The sequence below is a fragment of the Mauremys reevesii genome, linkage group 4 (genome assembly GCF_016161935.1).
Source record: "Mauremys reevesii isolate NIE-2019 linkage group 4, ASM1616193v1, whole genome shotgun sequence".
Classification (NCBI taxonomy): domain Eukaryota; kingdom Metazoa; phylum Chordata; order Testudines; family Geoemydidae; genus Mauremys; species Mauremys reevesii.
Window position 1 is genome coordinate 64,045,653 of NC_052626.1, and position 22,960 is coordinate 64,068,612.

The window sequence follows — 22,960 nt, forward strand, 5'->3', positions numbered from 1 at the left end:
GAAAGCTTATGCCCAAATAAATTTTAGTTTATAAGGTGCCACAAGTACTCCTCATTGTTTTTGCTGATACAGACTAACACGGCTACCACTCTTAAACCTTAAATGTAGTGTTTGCAGCCAGAGAAGACAAACGGAGTTAAGCATGCCTCCTCAAGTTAACTGTGGATGCAAGTGCTCTGGTGAAAGAGTCTGAAACATCAAAAGATGCTCTGAGGGCATGCTTTCCCATGTTCTGTCCTACCAAAATAGCACCAAGAATGTCAAACTCAATAAGTGGTTTCTTCCACAGCCACAATGGAACTTTTGAGCATCCTCAGAATGGGAGAAAGCAGAAGCTGCACTCACATGCTCATCAGGTGACAAATCAGGTTCCAAATCAATATCCATTTGTTCCTGCTCAAAAAAAGGAGCTGTCTCCTTATCCTCTTCTTCAGAAAGCATATTAGGTACAACTGTCTAAGCTGCCAATGGGTCCAGAGGAACTAGATCCGAGGACTGTTAACTGGATCCTTATCATATGAAACACTAGCATCTCTCCATCCATAAGGAGGATAATCCAAAAATTCTTGTGCTTGAGCCCAACAGAGCCATGAATACCACAGTTGCCAATCTCTCCAGTAGCTGGGATGCAGAAACACACACAGGAGGAGCAAAAGGATCATGGGGCATACCCCAGGATGAATCAGGTTTCTTAAATTAGTCCTCTGTCGTCCTCTTAAGTAGGATCCAACCTCAGATCCATTATGAACTGTACCAGAGACGGCAATGGAACCATATGGTGAAGAGAGATAAAAGGTAAGAAAGAGCTCCCTAGAGATCTCATAGGAGTCTTAGGAAGTGGTGGCATAGATGGAGCTGGAGAAAGGAGAAAAGCAGAGGAAATTTAGTCTCTTTTCAAGTGAAGAAGCAGATTGTTTCTTCTTCATCAACAACTTCCTGTCAGTCAGATCCAAGGAACACAGACACAAGAAGGTGCACATCTGTCACCACTGTTAACATCCTTTTTGGATCGGAGGATAGTCCTGGAACAGGAGTGGAGGATGGAACTGGCGCCATAAGCCTGGAGCGTATCAGACCAGAGAAATACTCAGGCTCACAACTCTGGACTTTAAAGTGGAACCCAGAACCGATTTGGGTTTCAAAATCAGAAGCACAGAGGTTATGTCAGAATTGGCTGGATCCAGAAAGTTGGTCATATAGGATCTGGCACTGCTAACACTTGCCACCTTCACCCTCAACTTTTTCAGAACCAATACAGTTGGAACCAAAATGGCTCTAGGTTTCTTAGCAGGCAGTCAGCTCTTTTCTATCAACGGTGTCTTTGAAGCCTTGACAGCTTTAATCAAAGGATCAAGAGCCAGCACTGACAAAGATCCCAACAACTTGGAACCCTTACACAAGTTAGACTTGCTATATGGAAGTAATCAGAGCTGAAACAGGGTTCTTGGTCTTTGGATCCCATGACCCTTCAGAACAAGATAGTGTAAGCAGCAAGAGCTTCTTAAAACAGCAGTTGTAGTCTGTTCCGCCAGTCCTTGCATGCTCTGCATGTGAAAATCTGGTAAGCAGAACATCCAAAAGGAGAGTAGCCTTCTCCTGGACACCTAATGAGTTCATCCAGTGCCAGGAAGGCAGCTGGGAATGAAGCACATCTCATGAAGCCCAGCTGCTGCTGCTGCTTCTGCTGTTCCACCCTCACATGGACCCAACCGTATGTACTGTCTATAGGGCCCTACCAAATTCATGGTCCATTTTGGTCAATTTCATGGTCATAGGATTTTAAAAATCATAAATTTCATGGTGTTGTAATTGTAGGGGTCCTAACTAAAAAAGAGCTGTGTGTGTGTGTGGGGAAGATTGCAAGGTTATTGTAGAGGGGATTGCGGTACTATCCTTACTTCTGTGTTGCTGTTGAGGCACTGTCTTCGGAGCTAGAGAGTGACAGCTGCTGGCCGGGAGTGCAGCTTTGAAGGCAGAACTGCTGCCAACAGTAGCACAGAAGTAAGGATGACATAGTATGGTATTGCCACCCTTACTTCCATGCTACTGCCTTCAGAGCTGGGCCCTCAGTCAGCAGCTACCACTCTCCACCCACCCAGCTCTGCAGGCAGCAGTAAAGATGAGAAGGCATGGCATCTTGCCACCCCTACTTCTGCGCTGCTGCTGGTGTGGCACTGTCTTTAATGCTGGGCGCCCAGCCAATAGCCACTGCTCTCCAGCTGCCCAGCTCAGTAAGGGTGGTAATACTGTGATCCCCCCTAAAATAACCTTGCAACCTCCTGCAACTTCCTTTTGGGTCAGGGCCCCCAATTTGAGAAACGCTGGTCTCCCTCGTGAAATCTGTATAGTATAGAGTAAAAGCACACAAAAGACCAGATTTCATGGGGAAGACCAGATTTCACAGTCTGTGACATGTTTTTCATGGCTGTGAATTTGGTAGTGTCCTATCTATACTTAAAAACTACCTTAATACTATAAACTATACTAAGAACTTCTGTCTGGTGCAGCAGTTGGAAGGAACTGAGATGGTAGAGGGTGCAGTGCCCCCTTATATAGCCTCCCCCTCGGAAATGCCAAGGGAAGGGGTAGGAGAAGGCATATGTGCGCTCTAATAGGCACTACAGTTGAAGAAGGTTCTACTGTTAGGTGCCACCAGGTGGTACAACACTCATCAGTGGGAATATGAACCTGATATTTCAAGGAAAATTGTGCTATATTTGTATATTGGTATTAATGCTGCTGGGTTAGTCTCAGGATATTCAGAGCATCTGTCTGGCCTTTTAAAAAAAAAACCAACCAACCAAACAGAAAAGTTAAATTGTAGTGCCCTACACAATGGGGCACTGATCCATGACTAGGGCCCCTTATTGCTTCCAGAACACAGATAAATATTTTTCCTTTAATTTGTACCATAGTGAAATGTATCCCATGATAAGAACAAAGTACTTGATGTGGTGCTATAGCACACCACATCAAATTTCCATCAAAGTTTATAGGACAGTTAACCAAAAGATCTCATGACCAATATATAGTTAATCCACTTCCTCACTGTACTAACATGTCAACAGAATATATTCAACCAGCCCAAGTTTCCACATGTTCAGAGAATAAAATAATTTAGAATGGTCAGAGAATGTCAAATATCCATCAAAACAGTTTACGCGCTGTAGCCATGTTGGTCAAGATATTTGAGAGAGAAGGTGGGCGAGGTGAAGAAGAGCTCTGAGTAAGCTTGAAAGCTTGTCTCTCTCACCAACAGAAGTCGGTCCAATAAAAGATATTACCTCACCCACCTTGTCTCTCAAAATAGTTTACACAATCAACTGTAGCAACTCTTTTGTAACTGCATTTTGAAATAACCCAGTTCCTGTGTGTTGAAAGAAAAAACACTTAAGGAAGAGACATTCTATATTAAGAATTGTGCAGCGCTCTTATGGATTACTTTATTCTGAAATCCATTCCAGCAAATAGTAAATTTCTTCCTTTTCTGTATACTAGTGGTGTCAATTCCATTTAATACTTTGAGATTTAAAAAGCCTAGAAACATCAGAAATATAAGTTTTCAAACACTAACTGATTGTTTTAATAAATATGTTTACAGGAATCCAAGGGGAAAAGACTTAAATCCATAAGCACAACACAACCATAACCAGAGAACATCCTAGAGGATACTGATTTTTGTATATTCACAAAAACTAGAATCATCCTCTTCTAAGTGGGTGGAAAACAGCTCAGTAAAGCCAGTCTCAATGGTAAACCACATTAATAACTGTTAAGTAACATGCTCAACAAGAAACAGGCAACACTAGTATGAAAACTTTACAGTCAGTGTTGCATTCTGAAAGGGGGAAAAAATCGGTTATGAACCTGCAGATACCCGATCTTGTGCACTCACTACCACCAAACATAAATGAGTGACAAATTCTCAACTTCCTTAAAACCAGTTTCCAAATAAATCACTAATACAATAATTTACACACATCTGAATACTATTTATCGAACTAATCCATATTTGCTTAATATTCCAATTTAAATTTTAACAAAGTCTTGCCCACCCAGACCTCCATTCAACTCAGTTTCTCTAGGAAGCAAGTGCACAAGCATTATCAAATCCATTAACATAATTTAATAGGCAGGTATGTAGAACAACCCTACTGGCTGAGTGTTCTGCTAAGCAAAGCTCTAGCTTCAGTTTCATAACCTGTTGGGGTGTTGGGCAAAATACCAAGCGTGGAGGGCAGTGTGTGTCTCAGTGACATTTGCTTGGCATTAAAGATCAGTTCAGCTTGCTCTGCTACGGTACCGTTAGGGACAGAGATGGGAAGATTGTATTAGAGGGAACAAATAATGCCTTGAATTTTTAGGTTCAACCAGCTCTCCCTTCTCTCTTCACTCCCACCCTGGAGTTCATAACTTCAGATTTCATCAGCATCTGGAAGAGCCACCAAAGAAGGTGGTGGAGGAGGGGAAAAGGGCGCCACTCAGGTAATATCAAGTGGCAGTCACACACATTGAGCAAAAACTAGCATGGATGAGGTTGTGTGTGTGTGGGTGTGCGCAAAAAAACGAACCCAAACTAAACCACAACATAAAACAATATGAGATCTCAACCCAAATAAAGAAAAGCACACTTTAAGCATACAAACTCAAAGGGATAAAAAAGGGCAAGTTAGGACCACATCTGCACGCTTCTGTTAAGCCCACATAGAAGAGGAAAAAAGCCTCTGTGGACATTTGTTCTGGTTCCTGACCTGGAATAGATATGTTCAATAAAATGGCAAGCTGCATGAAACTCCAAAAGAATTTGAGCCCCCAAATCAAATATATACATTTTTAATATTTGAAATATTTACATGGCGGAACCTTTACACGATCCCATTTGTTAAGAACAGTGTTTTCAAATGTCCTCTTAAGATGCAAGAAATCTAATAACTCAAGGTCACAGTTATGCTTTCTAAACAGGTCAACCTGTATCCTTCAGTTAAATACAGTTACACAGATACTTGAACAGCTGTACTTAATTTGTTTGCTAATAAGAATTGTGTTTAAAAATTAAAAAAGTGTTTGAGATTGTTTTCCAGGGAGCAAAACTTTCATCCTGCAATCAAGACGGCTCATCGCACATCATCAGTGCCTTTCTACCTGGGTATGAGATAAAAAATGCAGTGTACAGTACATCTCATCATTTATACTGCATCAGTTTGTTTATAAAAATCCCATACAGACAAGGCAGGAAAATATCACCCTCTTTCAATGACAATACAGCCTGCTTACAGTACAAAAAATGAAGGAAAACAAAACCAGGGCTGGTTTGATAGTACACATAAAAACAGACTTCTACATTGTTTGAAAATGTATGATTTAGTTTTATAAACTGCTATAGTTAATTATATCCTTCAACCTTTTCTTTCCCAAAATGTCCTAAACTGGCATATTAATTTCTCTTCTAAATTCTAAAAAAGGTGTTTTAAAAGTAATTTCTTAAAAATCAGTCAGATTATTTTTGGAGGTAGGAAGGGCTAGCAGAGAAGGGCTAAAATGAAATAATTGTGCACAAGACAGCTGAGGTAAAAAAGCATTAAATAGTGCTCACTGAAGTCATCTCCTCATCATAACTAACAAAGAATAAGAAGCATCTTGCAATCTGCACTCCCTTTATGAGAAGGTTGAGCATCTGGAGGAGGAATCTGGCCAGTTTCACAAAATTGGCAAAACACCACCATTTTTCCTGCACGTTCACATATGAAAAGCTTAAGGCCACTCCTTTCCCTAGGTCAGATGAGAGGGACAAATCAACAGGCGCAGGCACGCTCACACGCATACTGTGAAAGCCGAGAAAGTTGCTGCATCCACTTATTCTATTTTTACAATTCTAATTTCAATTCTATTATGATCGTTCTTTAAATAAAAAGGGGGTGGGGAGAAGAGAGAGACGAGGATGATACACTTTCAGTAAAATTAATTATCTTGGTCTGTATGATATAGTTCCACATTAAGTGCAAATGTTTTGCAAAACAATGGAGTCTTTTTAATATTTACAAGGAACAGATTTGCCGAACAAGATCACCAGAGACTTGTACAGTAGCTGCATCTTATAAAACATACCAGTAATTGTACCTGGTGAACTATAAAAAGAGAACCAATGCAGGATTCATATAACCATAACCAAGGGGGGGCAGAGTGGCCTCAACAGAGCAGAGGACACTTTTTTTTCACATTTTCTACATAAAAAAAATACAGGTCTCACAAGTGTCTCCGAGGACAGAGAAAATTCAAAGTTCTTGAATGATGGAAAAGAAAAACAAAAAACAAATGGAACCCTAAAAGCAAGGAGAGTGCTTTACTTCACTAGACCGATTTTCTTGGCTTCTGTTTCGTATATCAATAGCCTCCACATTTTTACTATAAAAACTTCCGCTTCTTCATCTAGTACCTACAGGTGGGGGAAAAAAATATATTAGGTTATGGTGGGTTTCCAGTTAGCGACACTACAGTTAAACTTAGCAGACAGACTTATTACTTTGGTAGGGTTCATAGGAAAGAAACATCTGGTGAGCAAAATAAATCAAGTTATAAAGTTATTTTCCATCATGAAACAGCAATATTAAGTTGTTCCTGGAAAAAGTTTATGTATTATTGTCAAGTGGTGGGTGATATAATCCTAGTACACTAAAAAGCTTCTGAATTTTTCAGTAAGGCATTATATAAAGTTTAATGAATATGGCTAGGGTCCTCTGATTTGCGTGAGCAGATTGCAATCACTTCACATATTTTAGTTTGAAAGTGAAGTGAACCCACTATCTTATTTCATTAAGTTGACTTCATGTCATATGTACTTATTTTTATTATAACTCCAAGTAATCAATGCTACATTTAGTCTCCTAGGGAAGACCATATTTTATTCACAAATTTGGGATAGGGCCAACTGAAACTCTGGATCTGAATCCTAAAGTTCAGGAGGATGAGAGTGGAAGTGTCAAGAGATCTGATCCATATCTAAACTGTGTGGCTGACTCGTATATCTTTAGGATGGGCCAAACCAAAATCTTTTTTTCTGAGCCTCCCTCTGAAATTTGGGAATGTTGGAATCTGGATCCAAATTTTGTGGCTAAGGGTTCTCTCTGCAAGCTATACAACAGGGGTTGTCAAACTGGGGGTTGGGACCCCTGAGGGGGTCATGAGGTTATTGCATGGGAGTTTGCAAGCTGTCAGCCTCCATCCCAAACCTCGCTTTGCCTCCAACATTTATAATAGTGTTAAATATATAAAAAAGTGTTTTTAATTTATAAGGAGGGGGTCACACTCAGTGGCTTGCTATGTGAACGGGGTCACCAGTACCAAAAGTTTGAGAACCACTGCTATAGAAGCACGTAGTTCACCTTGGCACCTTTCTTTCACACTGTGTTCTATCACTATTAAATAGCCGCAAAAAAAACAGGAGTACTTGTGGCACCTGTGTGGTCCCCAGCTGCTCCTTCCACCATAAACAGTTGTTTTACAGAATAGCAATCGAGCAATTTTAAGTTTCAGAAACATGACTGCATGACAATGATTCAACAGGCTGAATTACAAAGCAGTGTTATCCTTTTATCCTATTCTCCAGCACAAGAGATCATGCTGCTATCCTCCCTAACAGAGAGATCTGCAATCTGGAGGTCACTGCCAACTCTTCCTTTTTCCTACACAATATATCCAAAACCCAAGCTTTCTTCTCTGTGTAAGCCATTAGTCTCAACCTGAGCACTACAGCCACCTGTGTTCTGGTCTCCCCCACATCCAATCTGCCCCCTTTTAATGTGAACAAAACTCAGGCAGTAAGGTCAGAATCCGAGCTCCCTATTGCTTCTTTGGATTCTTCCAATGGATCTGTTTCACCACATCAAACTCCAAGTTTCTCACAATCATTCTCTGTGTAACTCTGCCCCTGCCTTCTTATTCTCCCATGCATTTGTTGCCCCATTGTGCCACCTTGATGTCGTTTGTGTGCTCCTCCAAGTGCCTCAATTTCTTCCATGCTGCTCCCTATCTTTCCGTAAGATGCCCTTCCTGAGCTGACTCCCATGGCCACCACCCTCTCCTTTAAAGCCCTGTCTGAAGACCCATTTTTCTGCAACACCTACAAGAAACTAGCTAAGTCATCTATTTATCTTTTCCCTTTATCTTATGAATTAATTGTTATTTATGTGGAGGGGGAAGACAATGTTGGGAGGGCATAGTGTCACGACACAAACGGAAGCTTGCAATTGCATTTGCCTCTCCCATCTCTGTAATGAAGCTGAACTGTAGGAGGAGGTTAGGGATGAGGAATTTCATGTGTAACTTAAAACCCCCAAACTCATATGCAACTGAAGATGTGACACGCCCCCTCCCCCAATGATTACTTTTCTTGTATGCTGTATCTATTTCTTAACACAGCTTTCCCCATCTAGAATCTACACAGGTAGAAACTGTATTCCTCTATAATTTTGAAAGTGCCTAGCATCAATTCTGTTATTAGTTTAACAAACAAATATGAACTGCCTAGGTGCTTTCTTCAAGAGGAAGGAGTTGACTTGTGCATTCTTGACAAGATACTTTTTCCACCAAAGGAACAAAACCCTTCTCTCCAGTTTTACCGAAGAAATTTGCAGTTTTAGATTTTACATATGTCAAATCATAAAGGGAAGGTTGTGGAGCCAGTCCACTTGTACGTGGACTGATTTGACATATGTAAAAATCTAGAAAATGACTATTTTGGAAATGTTCAGATGAAAACTGGAAATGGATGTACATTAAACATACTATACTATCCTAATTAAGAAAGTCCATCATCAGTGACTGCAGAATGCTATCATAATGTATGTGCCTATGCTTCATCCTAAGTTTGCAGTCAATTGCTATACCCAAACTGCTGCAGAGAAAGGGTCCATAACAGATGAATATTGACAGAGATTCAACAAAATTCAAAGTTAGAAATTCTGAGTCTAATTATTAGCTTCTATGTAATGTTTACGAGGCAACAAAACCAACCCATCTGAATTGAGAGGTATCAGTGGGCCAGGGGGAAACATGAGGGGGGAAAAAATAGAAGATAATTGATATTCAATTTCAGCTTACCATGGCAACATCATCCAATATGCTTTGCGGCGAACTATGAGCCATAACCTGAAACAAATAAATGGTTTTCAGTCTACAAACTGGGAACCTAAGAACTGTACTTATATTAAAGATCTCCAAAAAAATGAGCCTAAATTTGAAATTGCTATAGCAAGCAACCCACTGTTTTGCCTCAGCAAAACATCCTTAAAGATCCTTAAAGACTGCATCTACTTTCACAGGAGTGTTAGTATCAAGGTCAATGTGTGGGATAAAACTCCAGCATTGCCTAGCTCCAAGAAGCCACAAGGGACTCACTCAACTAACTGCTCCTACACTTCCAGTCTGGCTGTGCTAATTTGGGGAGTAAGGGTAAAGGAATTTCCCCTCCTCCAACCTGGATCTGCTACTGGGAGAGGATAAAGGGAGGATAGTGAGTGGGTGGGTATCAATCATCCTCCCTCACTTTGTTTTATTTGTTAGAGATTTGAATGGGTGGTATTTATTTTAACATATTTGAAATTGTTTTTCAGCGCTCAAAGTCCTTTTCCAGGAGAGGGTGGCATTATATATAAAATTTAATAAAGTTTAAACAAATAAATGAAAACTTTGCTAAAATTAATACCTCCTATCAGAATTGTGCTCCAAAAGCCAGGCTTTTATTTAAAAAAAATAAAATAAATGTTTCTAGCCCTATGGCTGTGAAGAAACCTTTTTTAAAAAGTGAACCAAATGTGAAATCAGTCCAGTGGTCTCTGCCTGATTCTGCAAACAGCCTGTTCCAAAGCTGTGACAAGTATCAACTGCCACATTCATTTCAATTATCTATTAAGTTTGAAATCTAACGAGGCAAATGTCAGTATCACCATGGTTAAATATTTCAAATATATTCATTTTATATCCACTTAACATGCTTATTCCACACACAAAGTGTATCCCACATTTTTCTCAGGTGCCAAAAGTAACCCTTCTGAACCCAAAAAGCAAAATCTCCTGTTTCCCTCCAAGAGCTTCTAACAGTTATGGATTTTCAATAAACACTAAAAATTAAGACCTATGGGGCAAGGTAAAATAAACTGAATTAAATATGAAAGTGAACAGGGATAATATACTGATTATTATTCACTTTCCTATTTAAATTATATAAAAATCTTTTTTTTAAATTCATCTGAAGTTTCTGCAAAATCTCATCTGGTGCCCTGGAGGGTCTCACTACAAAAATCCAGTTAAGTGTGCAGCAGACTGCAAAGAGACTTGGGCATATGCATACTGTGAGTAAATAAGTATTAAAGGAGCTGTCTTGTAATTGGGTACATGCATTAAATCGGTGTTGACTGCTTGCTGCTGGTCAATATTACAAACTGGTAGTATCTTCAAATGGTTATTCTCCAGCCATTGTCTTTTTAAACTGGAAACAAAACCCAGATGTTTAGAAAGTTATTCAGAGGAAAATTATATTAACCTTTGAACAAACAAAATCAACTAGTGTGGCTTCTTCTTCACCAATATATTCTATTATTTTCTTGTTGATCCATGGTCTAATTCGACGTTCCATTAATGTCTGAAAAGGAAAGAGAACACCATTTATGTCAGACTATTACCATCATCCTTACTGCCCCCATCAGTACTACCCAGAAGCTAGCCACTAACAGTGATGCAGAGGATCTAACACACAAATAACTAGTGAAAGATCCAATATTATATAATGTCAGATCAATATTTTAATTCAATTTATACCTGCCCAACACAAATGCAGGCCAATTTACTGCAAAAAGTTATACTACCTAACAGAACCTGTTAGAAATCGAAAGCTATTCCTCAGGGACCTGGTGACACAGTAAATTAAATGTCCCTAATTCTCACCCATGGTTTAAATCAAGTCTTATGGTCTACAATAAGTTTCTAGTGGACTTTTGGTCCTACCATAAAACCCATTATATAAATTTGTATCATCAGCTAGGGAGAGGCCCAGGAGCTAATCTAAGCAGGCATGACATGATGCAGAGTAGATATTATCTGTGGACAGGAAATACAGCATCAACTGTCATGTTTGATTTGAGACAGAGCTATTGATGTGACTCATGGTGACAAATGTTTTGTCTTTTTAGTGAATACCATGGTGCATCACTTGGCAGATTATGCTTTCTGATCAACATTAGCTTTATTTTTTTTTTTTAATTAAAGAAACAGTTACTCACTGAATCCACAATAGACCAATCAAGAGGATAAGCAAAGAGCTCTGGTTTGGCTGTGGGAATTTTCTCAATAAGACTTTTAATATGTTTGCGCTTTTCTTCTGTATTGACATTGCCCTTGGAGGAGCCTTTATCTTCTTCACCATAATCCAAGGGAACCAATTTCCTTTTCCGGGGCACATCATCACTGTCTTCATCCTCAAATTTATTGAACACACTGTCCACGGGGAGCTTCTTCCTCTTCACAGCATTGGGCTGGCTTGGACTATTGCAGGCACCTACAAAGAAAGGCAGGAGAGAATAATAAAATATTTGTAATTTGCAACTGAAGGTAGTTTTGTTTGTCTTCACAGTAAAATTCACACCCTTAAATAAGGAACAGGGATATAAAAATTGTTCTCTAGTGCTCAGAGCAGAGGAAATGGGAGTCAAGACTCTTGTTCTATTCTGGATTCTGTCACCAGTTTACTGTGCTGCTCTGGGAAAGTCAGCCTCTCTATCCCTTATTTTGCTGGTCTTTGAAAAGGGTATTATGAAAAAATATTTGTAAAGCACTTCTGGCTGGAGCCTACTGATGTCAATGGACAGATTTCAATGGGCTTTCCATCTAATGCTTACAGGTCTTCTAACAAAAGACATTTTAAGTCCAAAGTATTAATCACAGCTCATTAGTACAGCATTCTTTAGGAAACCACTCACTTAGCATGCCAAACCTGTTTTCTTCTTCCCAGATTTTAGACAAATCAGCTAATATATTAAGATATCTTTGAGCAGGAAGAACATCCTAGTTACTGGCAATTTAGCATATCAAGTTGCTCAGTTTTGCTCCCAAATCTACAATATAATTTGGAAAATTGAATTGCTTCTCAACTTCCTGTGTTTCTTCTCTCTACAAACCCTCAAGGAAAATTGAAATGAAATGCCAACTTGCCCAATTTGAGGCTAAGTCCTATTTTAGGCCTATGCTCCTCTGGCTGTTGCTGATCAGGCGAGTTTTCATGAGGGATGATGATGCCACAGGGTGATTCATCACCAGGGGTGTTAGGGGTTGCATTGCCACTAGCAGATGAAACAGATGGGGCAGAGCTGATGGGTCGTAGGGTTGGTTTAAGGCAAGGCTTTTGTTCCGGTTCCTCCTCCTCTTCCTCTGGTTCTTCCCTTTTTTCCTCTTTTTCTGGCTTTTCCTCCTCTTCTTCCTCAGATTCTGGCTCCTGTTTGATTTGTGGCTGTCGGCGCCTTTCGGCCTCTTGTTCCATCTGCAAATAAACAGCCAATTAGCAAACGTAAAAACCTCTCAAGACCAAAATTGTCCTATTTGGGAAGATTCTGAAAAAGGACCTACTTAAATGTCCTGCCCTCTACCCCATGAAGTGTCCACCGCATAATCTGTTAAGGACTAAAATATACACAAACCCTACTACTGTCTTCATAATCGGATAATCCTGGTAAATCCAAATCATTTTTTAAACTCCGTTTTATCTGGATTTTTAAAAAAAATAATCCAGATTAACAATTTTATGATACTTACATAAAGACTGGAAACCAAAAAAGCTTTCCATATCTACATTTGGACGAACAAAGCATATATTACCACCAGATCAACTATAAACCTCTAATTTATTAAACGTGTACTCAAACATTTAACTTTGCCTAATACTACAAAGATATTTATGCATTTTCCTTTGTCAGACCAGTTGTTGCTTACCCTCTGGAGTTCTGCATCTGGATCTGGATGTCCTTCTGCCAGAAGGCGCTGCCTGATTTCTTCCAACTCTTCTTTCTCCCTCTTCCTATCTCGTTCATCTCCTTCCATCTCTTTCTCCCTGTCTCGCAATCTCTTTTGAAGAGCACTACCCCTGAAGAAGATACAAACTTTGTGCTTAAAAGTTAAGAACAATCTAATTAAAGCCTTCTAAGACACATAACTGCTTCCATTCATTTTTCCATTAAGTAAAACCACAAGATGTGTAAGTGCACCTTGAACCCTCTAGTCTCATGATGGGAGATGCTAAAATGTCAACTCCCATTCTATACACAACTCCAAAGAATCAGCATCATCATGCTCAGCAGATAATGAGACATGCAGAGAGACAAGTGCTCTTTCTGGAATCCTGAATGAAAAAATTATAGTTAGAGTGGGATCATTTATAAAGCTAGGAAAACAGTAAGCATTTTATAGACCTGAGTAAACCTGTATTTGATAAGAACTCCTCCCCATTTCAATTCATCAGTTTAAGTTAATTTTTTTGGGTATTCCCATAAGAAGGATCCTCACCACCCTGACTTAAAGTTTTTCTGAATATAATTTACAGCCCCAGTATAAAGAGCAGAGAAATAAGTTTATATAGAAGTCCACTCTTCCCTCCCTTACCCACAGTTTTGGGACTACTCTGATCTCATGTTCTGCCTCACCCTAAAGCAGTACCCTCATCTCTGTTAAAGGAGTGGGAAGGAGCGGATGCTCCTTGAATCAGTGAGTAGCAGTGTTACCCAGTTCCCTCAGATTTTGAATGTATTGACTCCATGAGGTAATCTAGCTACTTAATGATCCCTATCACCACAGTATTTGAGTGCCAAGTTCCCTGTACACTCATGCCTCTTATTTTCTACCAGTAATCATGACAATTTTATTAAACAGCTAGTTAGTGAGGATTGGATTTTCCCCGCTTGGTTGCTTACTCAAACGTACCTGTAATATTTTGGATCATCTCTGTCATCATCATAATCTTCTAAAAATTCTTTTAGCCGTTTGGCTTCTTTTGCCTGTAGCAAGTAGAGACATCAATATTACTGTAAAGGTTTTCTACTCCTTCCTCTCAGACAAAATACATTCAGTTTCATTCTATCCCTGTTTAAACTATTGGATACGGATTCCCCCTGCCAGCAGATGGAGAGCTTCTGGAGTGGCATCACCCCCCTCCTCCCATATAATAGTGTGACAACTCACTAATGTTTGTCCATCTCTGACTGGTAGGATAAATGTCCCTCACTGTCAAGCACTGAAGTTCTCATTATCTAACATCTTGAAGCTTTTTCATATGGTCAATATTCTTGTGTCCTAAATAAGAAAACCACAATAGGGTTCTTCAAATAAATGCTTTATAAGCCAGTTTTTTTAATGGATTTGAAAGTGTCAGTTTAAATGGGCACTATTAGTTCCATTTAGTCTTGAAATTTAGATTTTATAAAACCAAAAGTTTAATCAACAAATAATTCTAATGAATAATTTTAGATTTAAATACTCCTTTGCAATGTGCTGCAGCATTGAGCTCATGCACGAGCCAAAACGTGGTAGAGGAACAGAATCTTTAAAAAGAACAAACCCTCATTCTGCAGAATCTGAACATGCCAAGCATACCACATGAGTACATCCAGCAGACTAGATCTGACCAATGTTTTATATGTCAGAAAACAGACTACGTTTACACTGAAAACTTGACAGGTGTGTTGGTCACAGTTGTAACATTTCTTACTGAAGATGCAATTCTCTGTAAGACAACTAGAGTATTTTGCAGCGGCCTGCTCTCTCCCTATTTTGCTTCTGCTAGAGCCAGGCAACCAGCCTTTATTTTTCCAGGATCTCTTACCTAATGCTTCTGCTTTACATTTTAAAAGCCATCTATCACAATTATGTGGCTAGTTAGCTTTAAGCTATTGTGTACAAAATCCATGTGTTCTGTTGATGTAAGCAGGACAATACATTACAGGATATTTCACAGTAGCCCTTTATGTGAAGAAAATTACAGAATCTGCCTCAGTTCTAATTCAAACAGAGGAAAAAAAAAAAAGGAATCCAATTGCAAATAGTGAATCTTACCATTTCCCTTCGTCTTTCTTCTTCCCTCTCAGATTCTTTTTCATATTCTCTAGTTTTCTTCCGTTCTCTGATCTCCCAGTTTTTAAGACGCTGCAATAAAAATATGGAGAGTATTTCGTAATCTCATGAGCATTAGAAACCAACTAAAAAACAAAACCAGTTTCCACATACTCAGAAATAATTAGGTCAAGATATAAAAATTTGCTACTTATAGTTTTTAACCCTTGGAATAAATGGGCCAGAAATTCCCCTCCAGACTGATTTAATTTGTGTAACATTGTGTTCTGAATACTGTCATCCAGTGCCAAAGGGTTAGATAGGGGGTTGGGGAAAAAGTGGACTATTGTGCAGTAAGACAACCACCAAGAAACACACAATTAAAAAGTCACTGACATCAGAAGTGACTTTCCAACTTGAAAAGTTTGAAAAGCATAGCTACTCCCAAACTACCTCTTGATAAGCAGCTTCCTTCTCACGTAGTTTCCTTTCCAGCTTTCGGCGTTCATAGGCGTCCTCTTCATCCTCTTCTCGGTCCCTTTTCTTGTCCTTTTCTCGCTCCCGCTCCCGTTCTCTCTCCCTTTCCCTTTCCCGCTCTCGTTCTCTCTCCCGCTCTCTCTCTCGTTCTCTTTCCCGCTCCCGCTCCCGTTCACGTTCTCTGTCTCTGCTTTTCTCTCTAAGGAAAAGAGCCAATACAATTAAAGCATACAACCAGCTAGCTTATCTCCTCTACCAAACAAACACAAACAAGTATTGGATGTAATTTCAAACACTTAATACAGTATTGATACCTTCTCTCAGGGTGGATTTGAGTTAAATCAAATTGATTTAAATCATGATTTAAATCACTAGTCAGGAAGACTTGATTTAATCATGGATTTCTACATAAAAGTGCTTTCTTGTTGGTTGTTATAACCTTAATGCATATTCTTCACAACTCAAGAGATAGATGAGACCCAAACTGGGTCTCTTTTATGGCCTGCTGCCATTATAGGTTTTCCCTTCTAGTGAGAGAATGGTATGGTAGATCTCAAAGCAATGAAGGCTACATTCAGAAAGACCTCAAGACTTCTGGAATATGCTGCTCAAACAGTTTCACTTTTGTTTCTACTGCCTGTTCCTCCCTTCTCACATTTATCTCCAGACTTCTCCTTGTCCAGATCTATTCCGCCTCCAACAATCTTCTATTCATTGAACTTTTTGAAACTTTGCACTTTTAGAAAGAGGTAAGGGATTGACTCTGTGTACACAAATTTGCAGAGCGACAATAGGGTTGAGGTCCGTTATTTCTCACCTCTATATATTATTTATTTAAAAACATTTTTGCTGTTAACAAGCATGTTATCTCTGGAGACATGAATCCACAGTTTGAGAACTGCAAAACTAAGCATCTCTGATGGTATCTTCTATACTAAGTCCCATTGGGTAGATCGAAAGATTAACCTAAATAATCCATACAGAAGCCCCTGGAACCCTGTAAGATTGGGTCCCTAATCCATGAACTATTGAAACTCATTTACAAAAAACTTTTCTTAAAGATTATATATGGAGACATACCTATCTTGTAGAGCTGGAAGGGACCCTGAAAGGTCACTGAGTCCAGCCCCGCCTTCACTAGCAGGACCAAGTACTGATTTTGCCCCAGATCCCTAAGTGGCCCCCTCAAGAACTGAACTCACAACCCTGCATTTAGCAGGCCAATGCTCAAACCACTGAGCTATCACTCCCCCCAGATTACATAAATATATTGTCTCAGACTATAGAATTAGAATTTATAATCCCTATTCCATGATGAGTTCTCTCTCTTTAGATGGGTTTTTTCCTCAAAAAGCATTTTATCAAAAAAATCTGATTAAAAAAAAATCAATTTAAAAAAAAAATCAAATTTTTTTTTTAAATCATTGATTTTTATCCACTCTGCCTTCTCTGGAGTTATTCCTCTTGCTATTGTACAAAATGATTAGCTATAGTGATGGAACTGATTATGTAAATCTACATTTAATTTTTTGCTGTTTTTTAAACCTGTTTCTTAGTCAGCCCAACCATAAACACTTGGAATCACTAAGCTCACATGGCAGTAACTAGTATTCAAGGGTCAATGTTCTCTAATAGTTTTCCCACATACATGCCCCAAAAGGTATTAGACCGCTTTATTTTCCAAGCCACCGTTTTACAGTTTAAAGAACACTTAAGTTTTGTGCTACTTGCAGAGATCTCAGTTTGAACTGCAAGCTCAGTCCCCCATTCTTCAGGCTACCAGGAACAGAGGTATGTCAGGTTAATCCTGGTGAAAAGGGAGAGCAGGTCTTGCTGAGCAGAAGTTAATCTTTTTATTTCTTTATATTTATGTATAAAACTTTCCCTTATCCTCTTAACAAAGAATATCACCTTGCCGAAGGTCTATTACAGGGAGACAGAAGGTCACCTCATGATGGAGGGCAGATGCTCTGTCTGAAGAGGCATAAAAGGATCTTTGGTGGGGATATAGTGGGTGTAATGCAACCAGTTATGAAAAAATAACCCTCAACCCAGTCTGTATGAAAGACTCACTTCCAGCTGCCTCACCCAGACCTATAAGCATTTTTTTTTCTCCCTACCCATCCCAAAAGCAGAAGACAATAAGAAAGCCAGATAGTTGTGTAAGGTATGAAAGATCTTTCCATAACACCCTCACCACCAACCTCCCCCGCAAATTAAAAAAAAAAAGGTGGGGGGAGGGGAAGAGAGTCAGCCTGGACAATTGCCTTAGGTATGAATACTGTCCCTAGGACATAAAAAAAATAAATAAGATTACTGCTGGCCTGAAAAGCCTTGTATACAAAGCTTCAATCTTAAATGAATTTAAGGGTACGTTATCACCACCTACTGAGAGAGTCACATTTATCATCATCTTTCATGTTATTTTTAACCCTTTAGTGCCCCATAAGCATACCAATTCTGACACTGCGTGATATCTCCATCCAGCTCTACCTCCACAAGACAAGGGCCTCAAAAGCATTTAGTCTGGCCCTTAAATTCAGGGTGCAGAAACTGAGTGCCAAGGCTAATATATGTACACCTCCTTGAAACAATCTCTCCCTCTTCCCATTTGGCTCACAACCTGCATACAGACTTTGCATCACCATGTTTAGTCACTAGCTTCTTTGCAGTTTAGCTCTGTTCATATTGCCGATTAGCTAGGATGACAGGCTGAGCAACAAGGCTTCACCTTTTGTGGGAACTGTCATATGCTTTGTGTACTTTTTATGTATAAAATTGAAGTTTTTTAAAATCATATTTCCTATTTTACATGGACCTATTTTTTTTTTTTAAACTTAGGATTGAGAGCTGTCTTTTTTCTAAGTGAAAAAAACCCCAATATATTGAACTATATTCACTTGTGTAAGCAGCCTTAGCAAGAACTAAAGTTCTATTTCAGCAACTCAAACTTTTATTTACCGTGATCTGCTTCGATCCTTGTTGCGGTCTGAGCTCCTTTCACGGTCTCTGTCACGGTCTCGATCCCGGTCTCTGTCTCTATCTTTAGTCCGGTCACGATCCCGATCCCGCTCTCGTTCACGCTCCCGTTCTTTCTCCTTCTCTCGTTCACGCTCCCGTTCCCTCTCTCTTTCACGCTCCCTCCTCTCTCGTTCACGCTCCCGTTCCCTCTCTCTTTCTCTCCTTTCTTTTTCAATTTCTTGTCTCTCTTTCTCTTTTTTGCCTTTTTCCTCCTCCAGTTTCTAGAAACCAACAAGAGAACTTTCACAGTTAGTTCCATAATTGCAGGAATCTGATAGTCCCGGCGCAACACGCAAGGCTGGTAATGGGCGTACCAAAACCATCAGTGATTTAACATTTAATGTATTGAATAGTTTGTTTTGAACTCATAAGTATGAAATCAAAATGCAGCAATCACAAAACTAGATTTCGTGCAAAAGCATAGATCTACACAGACCAGCAATCTCCAACCTTGGATGGCAGGGTAGGACTGGCCTTGGACTGTTGTATAATAACTGAGCTGCACATACACAGTGCATTCTCAATCATGGTTCACAGCAGAGCCACAGACTCCACAGGTGCAATGAACCACTTGGGAACAAAGAAAATGAACTTTTAGCTAATAAAATTTATTCTTCTGAGCTGGACAAACAGAATTCAGTTGATGCCCATTGGGACAGAGTTGTTTCCCCATGGTCTCAGCAGACCAAATCAACCCTATCTGAAAACTTGGGGTAAAGAAATTCATCCATTTGCACATGGGCGCACATGCCTCAACAGTGAGGAGGGAGCTGGACCCCTCCCACTTTGCCCTTCCTAAAGAGCTCTAACTGTTCACGTGTAAAAAGTGAATTCTGCCGAATGGAATCCTCAACTTCCACCCCTACAAGATGGAAAGATTAAAAAAGGTTGGAAATCACTCATTTGAAATATAGAAACTAAAGGGTTATCTGCTACAGTTTTACTAAAATTGTATACAGTTGAAACTTTTCCATTTAAAAACGGTATCTATAACCAGAACTCCTATAAGACAATAGAAAATACATCAATAGAATGATAGATAAATCCATCCTTGGAAGCAATTGTTGTGTGTTAACTTACAGATGCTGTGCTAGGACATGGATCGCCAACACTGGATTAACTTTGCCTATAAGCTATGTTTCTGGGAGGAAGAGCAAGTACACGGTTCACAAAAATACCAAACAATAAAGACAGACCAAGTTTGTCAGCCTGACAGATGCCAGAACCCCACATGGTTTTTACACATACTGAGCAGAAAAAACAGGTTTTATCCCCTTTGGCTCCACGTTTACCACCACTGTAAAGAAATTAAAAACTGAAACAATAAAATGTGCATTTTCTTTTTTTTTTTTTTCTCTCTTTAAACAATGCATTTAAGACAACTTTAAAAAGCAATCTTACCTGGTAAATATTCTTCTGTCATGTGCCCATGGACCAGAGAACTGACAAAAGGTTACAGAAATAAAGCTAATTCACAAGAGATCAATATATCCAGCCACCATACCACACTGCATTGATAGTAAAATACAGGCATGCTAGTGTTGGATACATTGAAATCACAAAAGGAAAAGGGGATTAAAATGGTAGGAAACTGATATTACGAAAAACAAAACTTAAAATTCTACAAAACAGAGGGGTGAAAACTTAGAAACACTAAGCGAAATTCTTTTATAGATGTCTTATAATGTAACAAACTAATATGGTAAGATGTTAGACTATGCTATGTCAATTTTCAAAATCAAACTTACCTCAATTTCATATACTTTTAAAGAAAAAAGTTTATATACTGAAATAGTTGATACTTACAGATTATTTTAGATGTTCCAATAGAAATTTCTTTTGCTGAATTCCTGGATTTTCTCTCAAATACTTGTTCATAGCAAAAATTGTGTGTCAGACATTTTATCTGTACAAGTTTTGGTCTCTTATGACCCATTTTATAAATTTGGTTCCTTAAAAATCTAATACAGGAATGAATTGGCCTATCTGGTTCATATCAAAATCTCATTTAAATAACTGCTACCAGTGTAAACAAAAGAGTCTGAAGGGATAATGGGATGGAAAAAGCATCACAGATATAATGAAGTAATGAACAGAAAAGGACAGATAGAAGAATCATAAATCTTACCTTGAGCTCTCTTCAGACTCGTCCGTGCTGTAAATGGACGCCCCCTGCAAGGCTGATACCCTGACAGTCTGTGGTTATTGTTTTATAAACTCATTTTAAAAACATGCAAAGGTTCACTGTGCTCACTAGCCAGCTGCTATGGATTCAACAGCCCTTTTAAATCATTCCACCCAATATATGCAATGGCCACTTATTATAATTAAAGTTGATTTTAAAGTTAAGAAATCCAAAATATCCCCCCCAATAAAATAGATAAAAGGCAGTAAAGTGCCTGACAGCTTCTGAAACAGTGAAGCATATTTTAATTTTTTTTAAACCACTTGATTTGTTTATATTTTGTACCAGTGACTTGACAGGGCCTGGAATTAAACACAACTTTTCTATGTCTCACCATTGACCAGTTTCATATTTAATTACTGAAATTCACCAGAATATCTCTTCTGGAATTCTTTTCCTTAGGTTTTCATTCCCAAATTGAGTGGAGAGGAAAATGCAGTATTTACATTGCCAACTGTGTTCCTTTTGCTTTATGTTGATAAAGTTGTGTGAAAAAGTACCACCCAACAACTGCACAAGGTAAAGCTGAACAACAGGGGTACGCTTCACCTTATTGCACCTTCAACCTTTTAATCAATGTCAACTTCAGGTATTCAAAAAAAGTGTTTGCTCAAAACGTGAACACTGGTTAATACTTCAATGGGTCATGGACCACCTCCACTCTTGCTGGGGAAAATTAATACCGCCTTATAAACTAAACATTGAAATATATTACATGCACAGTTTGCATTTCACTATCCATTAGTACCACCTTCCAAACCAGAAACATTCATAAATGCACTGACATTAACAGAAACTTTTGTAGGTGGGAACCCTGAAGTGGGATTTGCTGTGCACAACATTTCCAAGCCAGTTACCCCTTTGCATATTTTTCTGAGGGGGCATCCATAAATATAATAAAAAACAGAAGCTCATACTTACATCCTATTCCATGTTACTTTCCAAGCTGAGTTTCATCTTGCATTAGTCACCATATGATCTCTATCATAATGGTGGGGGTCAATGAATAGATTAGCTTTATGGGAATTTACAATTCTTCCATGCATCTAAATTTTGGTAATTCTGGTAACCACTGACCTATTTTTAATTTTCCCCCACTCAACTTAGAACTATTAAAATAAAAAAGTCTTAAATTTAAAATTAAGTTTCAGCTCTCCATAAAACGTTTCCTTGGATTACGTTATAACTGTCTACAGAAACACACTCAAGTGTATGTCTTACATTGCAGCCTGTTTAGTCTTTAGTTATAAATATATCTAACCTAATGTATGTGTAGAAACTTAAGTTGTGTCTATTCATGATAAAGTGAGAAGACTGCAAAGTAATCAATAGCGACTAAAAGTCTTACAAATGCCACGGGCCACTTAATGTGGTATGTGTTTTTTGCTGGTTTTAAATAGCACTCTCTCTCTCTCTATATATATATATATTACACCTCATTATAAACAGTATTTTAAGTGATATTGTATTGGTAAATTTTATAAAAGTGGGTTTTTTTGGAATCTGTAAAAGCCTAATTTTGTATCAAGTGCAAAAACAAGAATACTACCTTGTGTGTGTCTCTGAATTTACTGATCTCTCTTGATATCAGGTCTCTTTTGTCTTCCTCCATTTCTATAGCATTTATATCCTCCTAAAAAACAAGGGGGACAGGAGGAAAAGCATTAAGAGCCGTCTGTACATACACAGAAGAACAAGAGAAAAGCTCAAGGTTAGAAGTTTTGTACCAGTCTTGTAAGAGATAAATATACCCCTTCTGTAGTACCAAACCTGACAGTCTGATGTTAATGAGTGAAAAATCAGATGGACAAGAGTCACAAATCTGGCAACTAGCAGTAAACATAGTCATTGTCAAAGCCTACAATGTAAACGAACCTTGGTGATGAGTGGATAAGGTATCAGTGGGGCCACTGGAAATCTGCGGAAAATCTGCGGAAAAATCCACGGAGATTTTTTTTTTTAAAAATAGATTGCACACTACTCTGAAAAACAATGTTTTGTATGTTTGTACTATAAGCAATATTGTATTGCTGTGATCTTATTTTTTTGACTCAACAAAATTACAGAAGAACCTCGCTAATTCTCCCTTCACTGATCTATTTCTCAGCAAAGATTTAACAGATGTTGTAGTGAGGTCTCATTAGTAAGACATCACAGAATTACAAAGCGTACTACAGGACATTAGTACACTAT

At 38.7% G+C, this 22,960-nt stretch overlaps 1 protein-coding gene across 8 annotated transcripts in view; it reads right to left on the minus strand.

Moving 5' to 3' along the window:
- Positions 1-4,817: 4,817 nt before the first annotated feature.
- The window catches only part of RBM25 (RNA binding motif protein 25), a 72,188-nt gene continuing 54,045 nt past the window's right edge, over positions 4,818-22,960 (minus strand). For 7 of the 8 annotated variants that reach the window (XM_039535041.1, XM_039535042.1, XM_039535044.1 and 4 more), the window contains 12 exons: positions 22,643-22,696; positions 22,317-22,400; positions 18,523-18,803; positions 15,538-15,760; positions 15,088-15,177; positions 13,960-14,033; positions 12,976-13,126; positions 12,202-12,526; positions 11,274-11,548; positions 10,538-10,636; positions 9,097-9,144; positions 4,818-6,433 (listed from right to left, as the gene is read on the minus strand). In XM_039535041.1, the coding sequence (XP_039390975.1) occupies positions 6,341-6,433; positions 9,097-9,144; positions 10,538-10,636; positions 11,274-11,548; positions 12,202-12,526; positions 12,976-13,126; positions 13,960-14,033; positions 15,088-15,177; positions 15,538-15,760; positions 18,523-18,803; positions 22,317-22,400; positions 22,643-22,696 (1,797 nt within the window). In that variant the 3' untranslated portion in view covers positions 4,818-6,340. The remainder of the gene's footprint in view (positions 6,434-9,096; positions 9,145-10,537; positions 10,637-11,273; positions 11,549-12,201; positions 12,527-12,975; positions 13,127-13,959; positions 14,034-15,087; positions 15,178-15,537; positions 15,761-18,522; positions 18,804-22,316; positions 22,401-22,642; positions 22,697-22,960) is intronic. The other variant, XM_039535039.1, reaches the window with a different exon arrangement.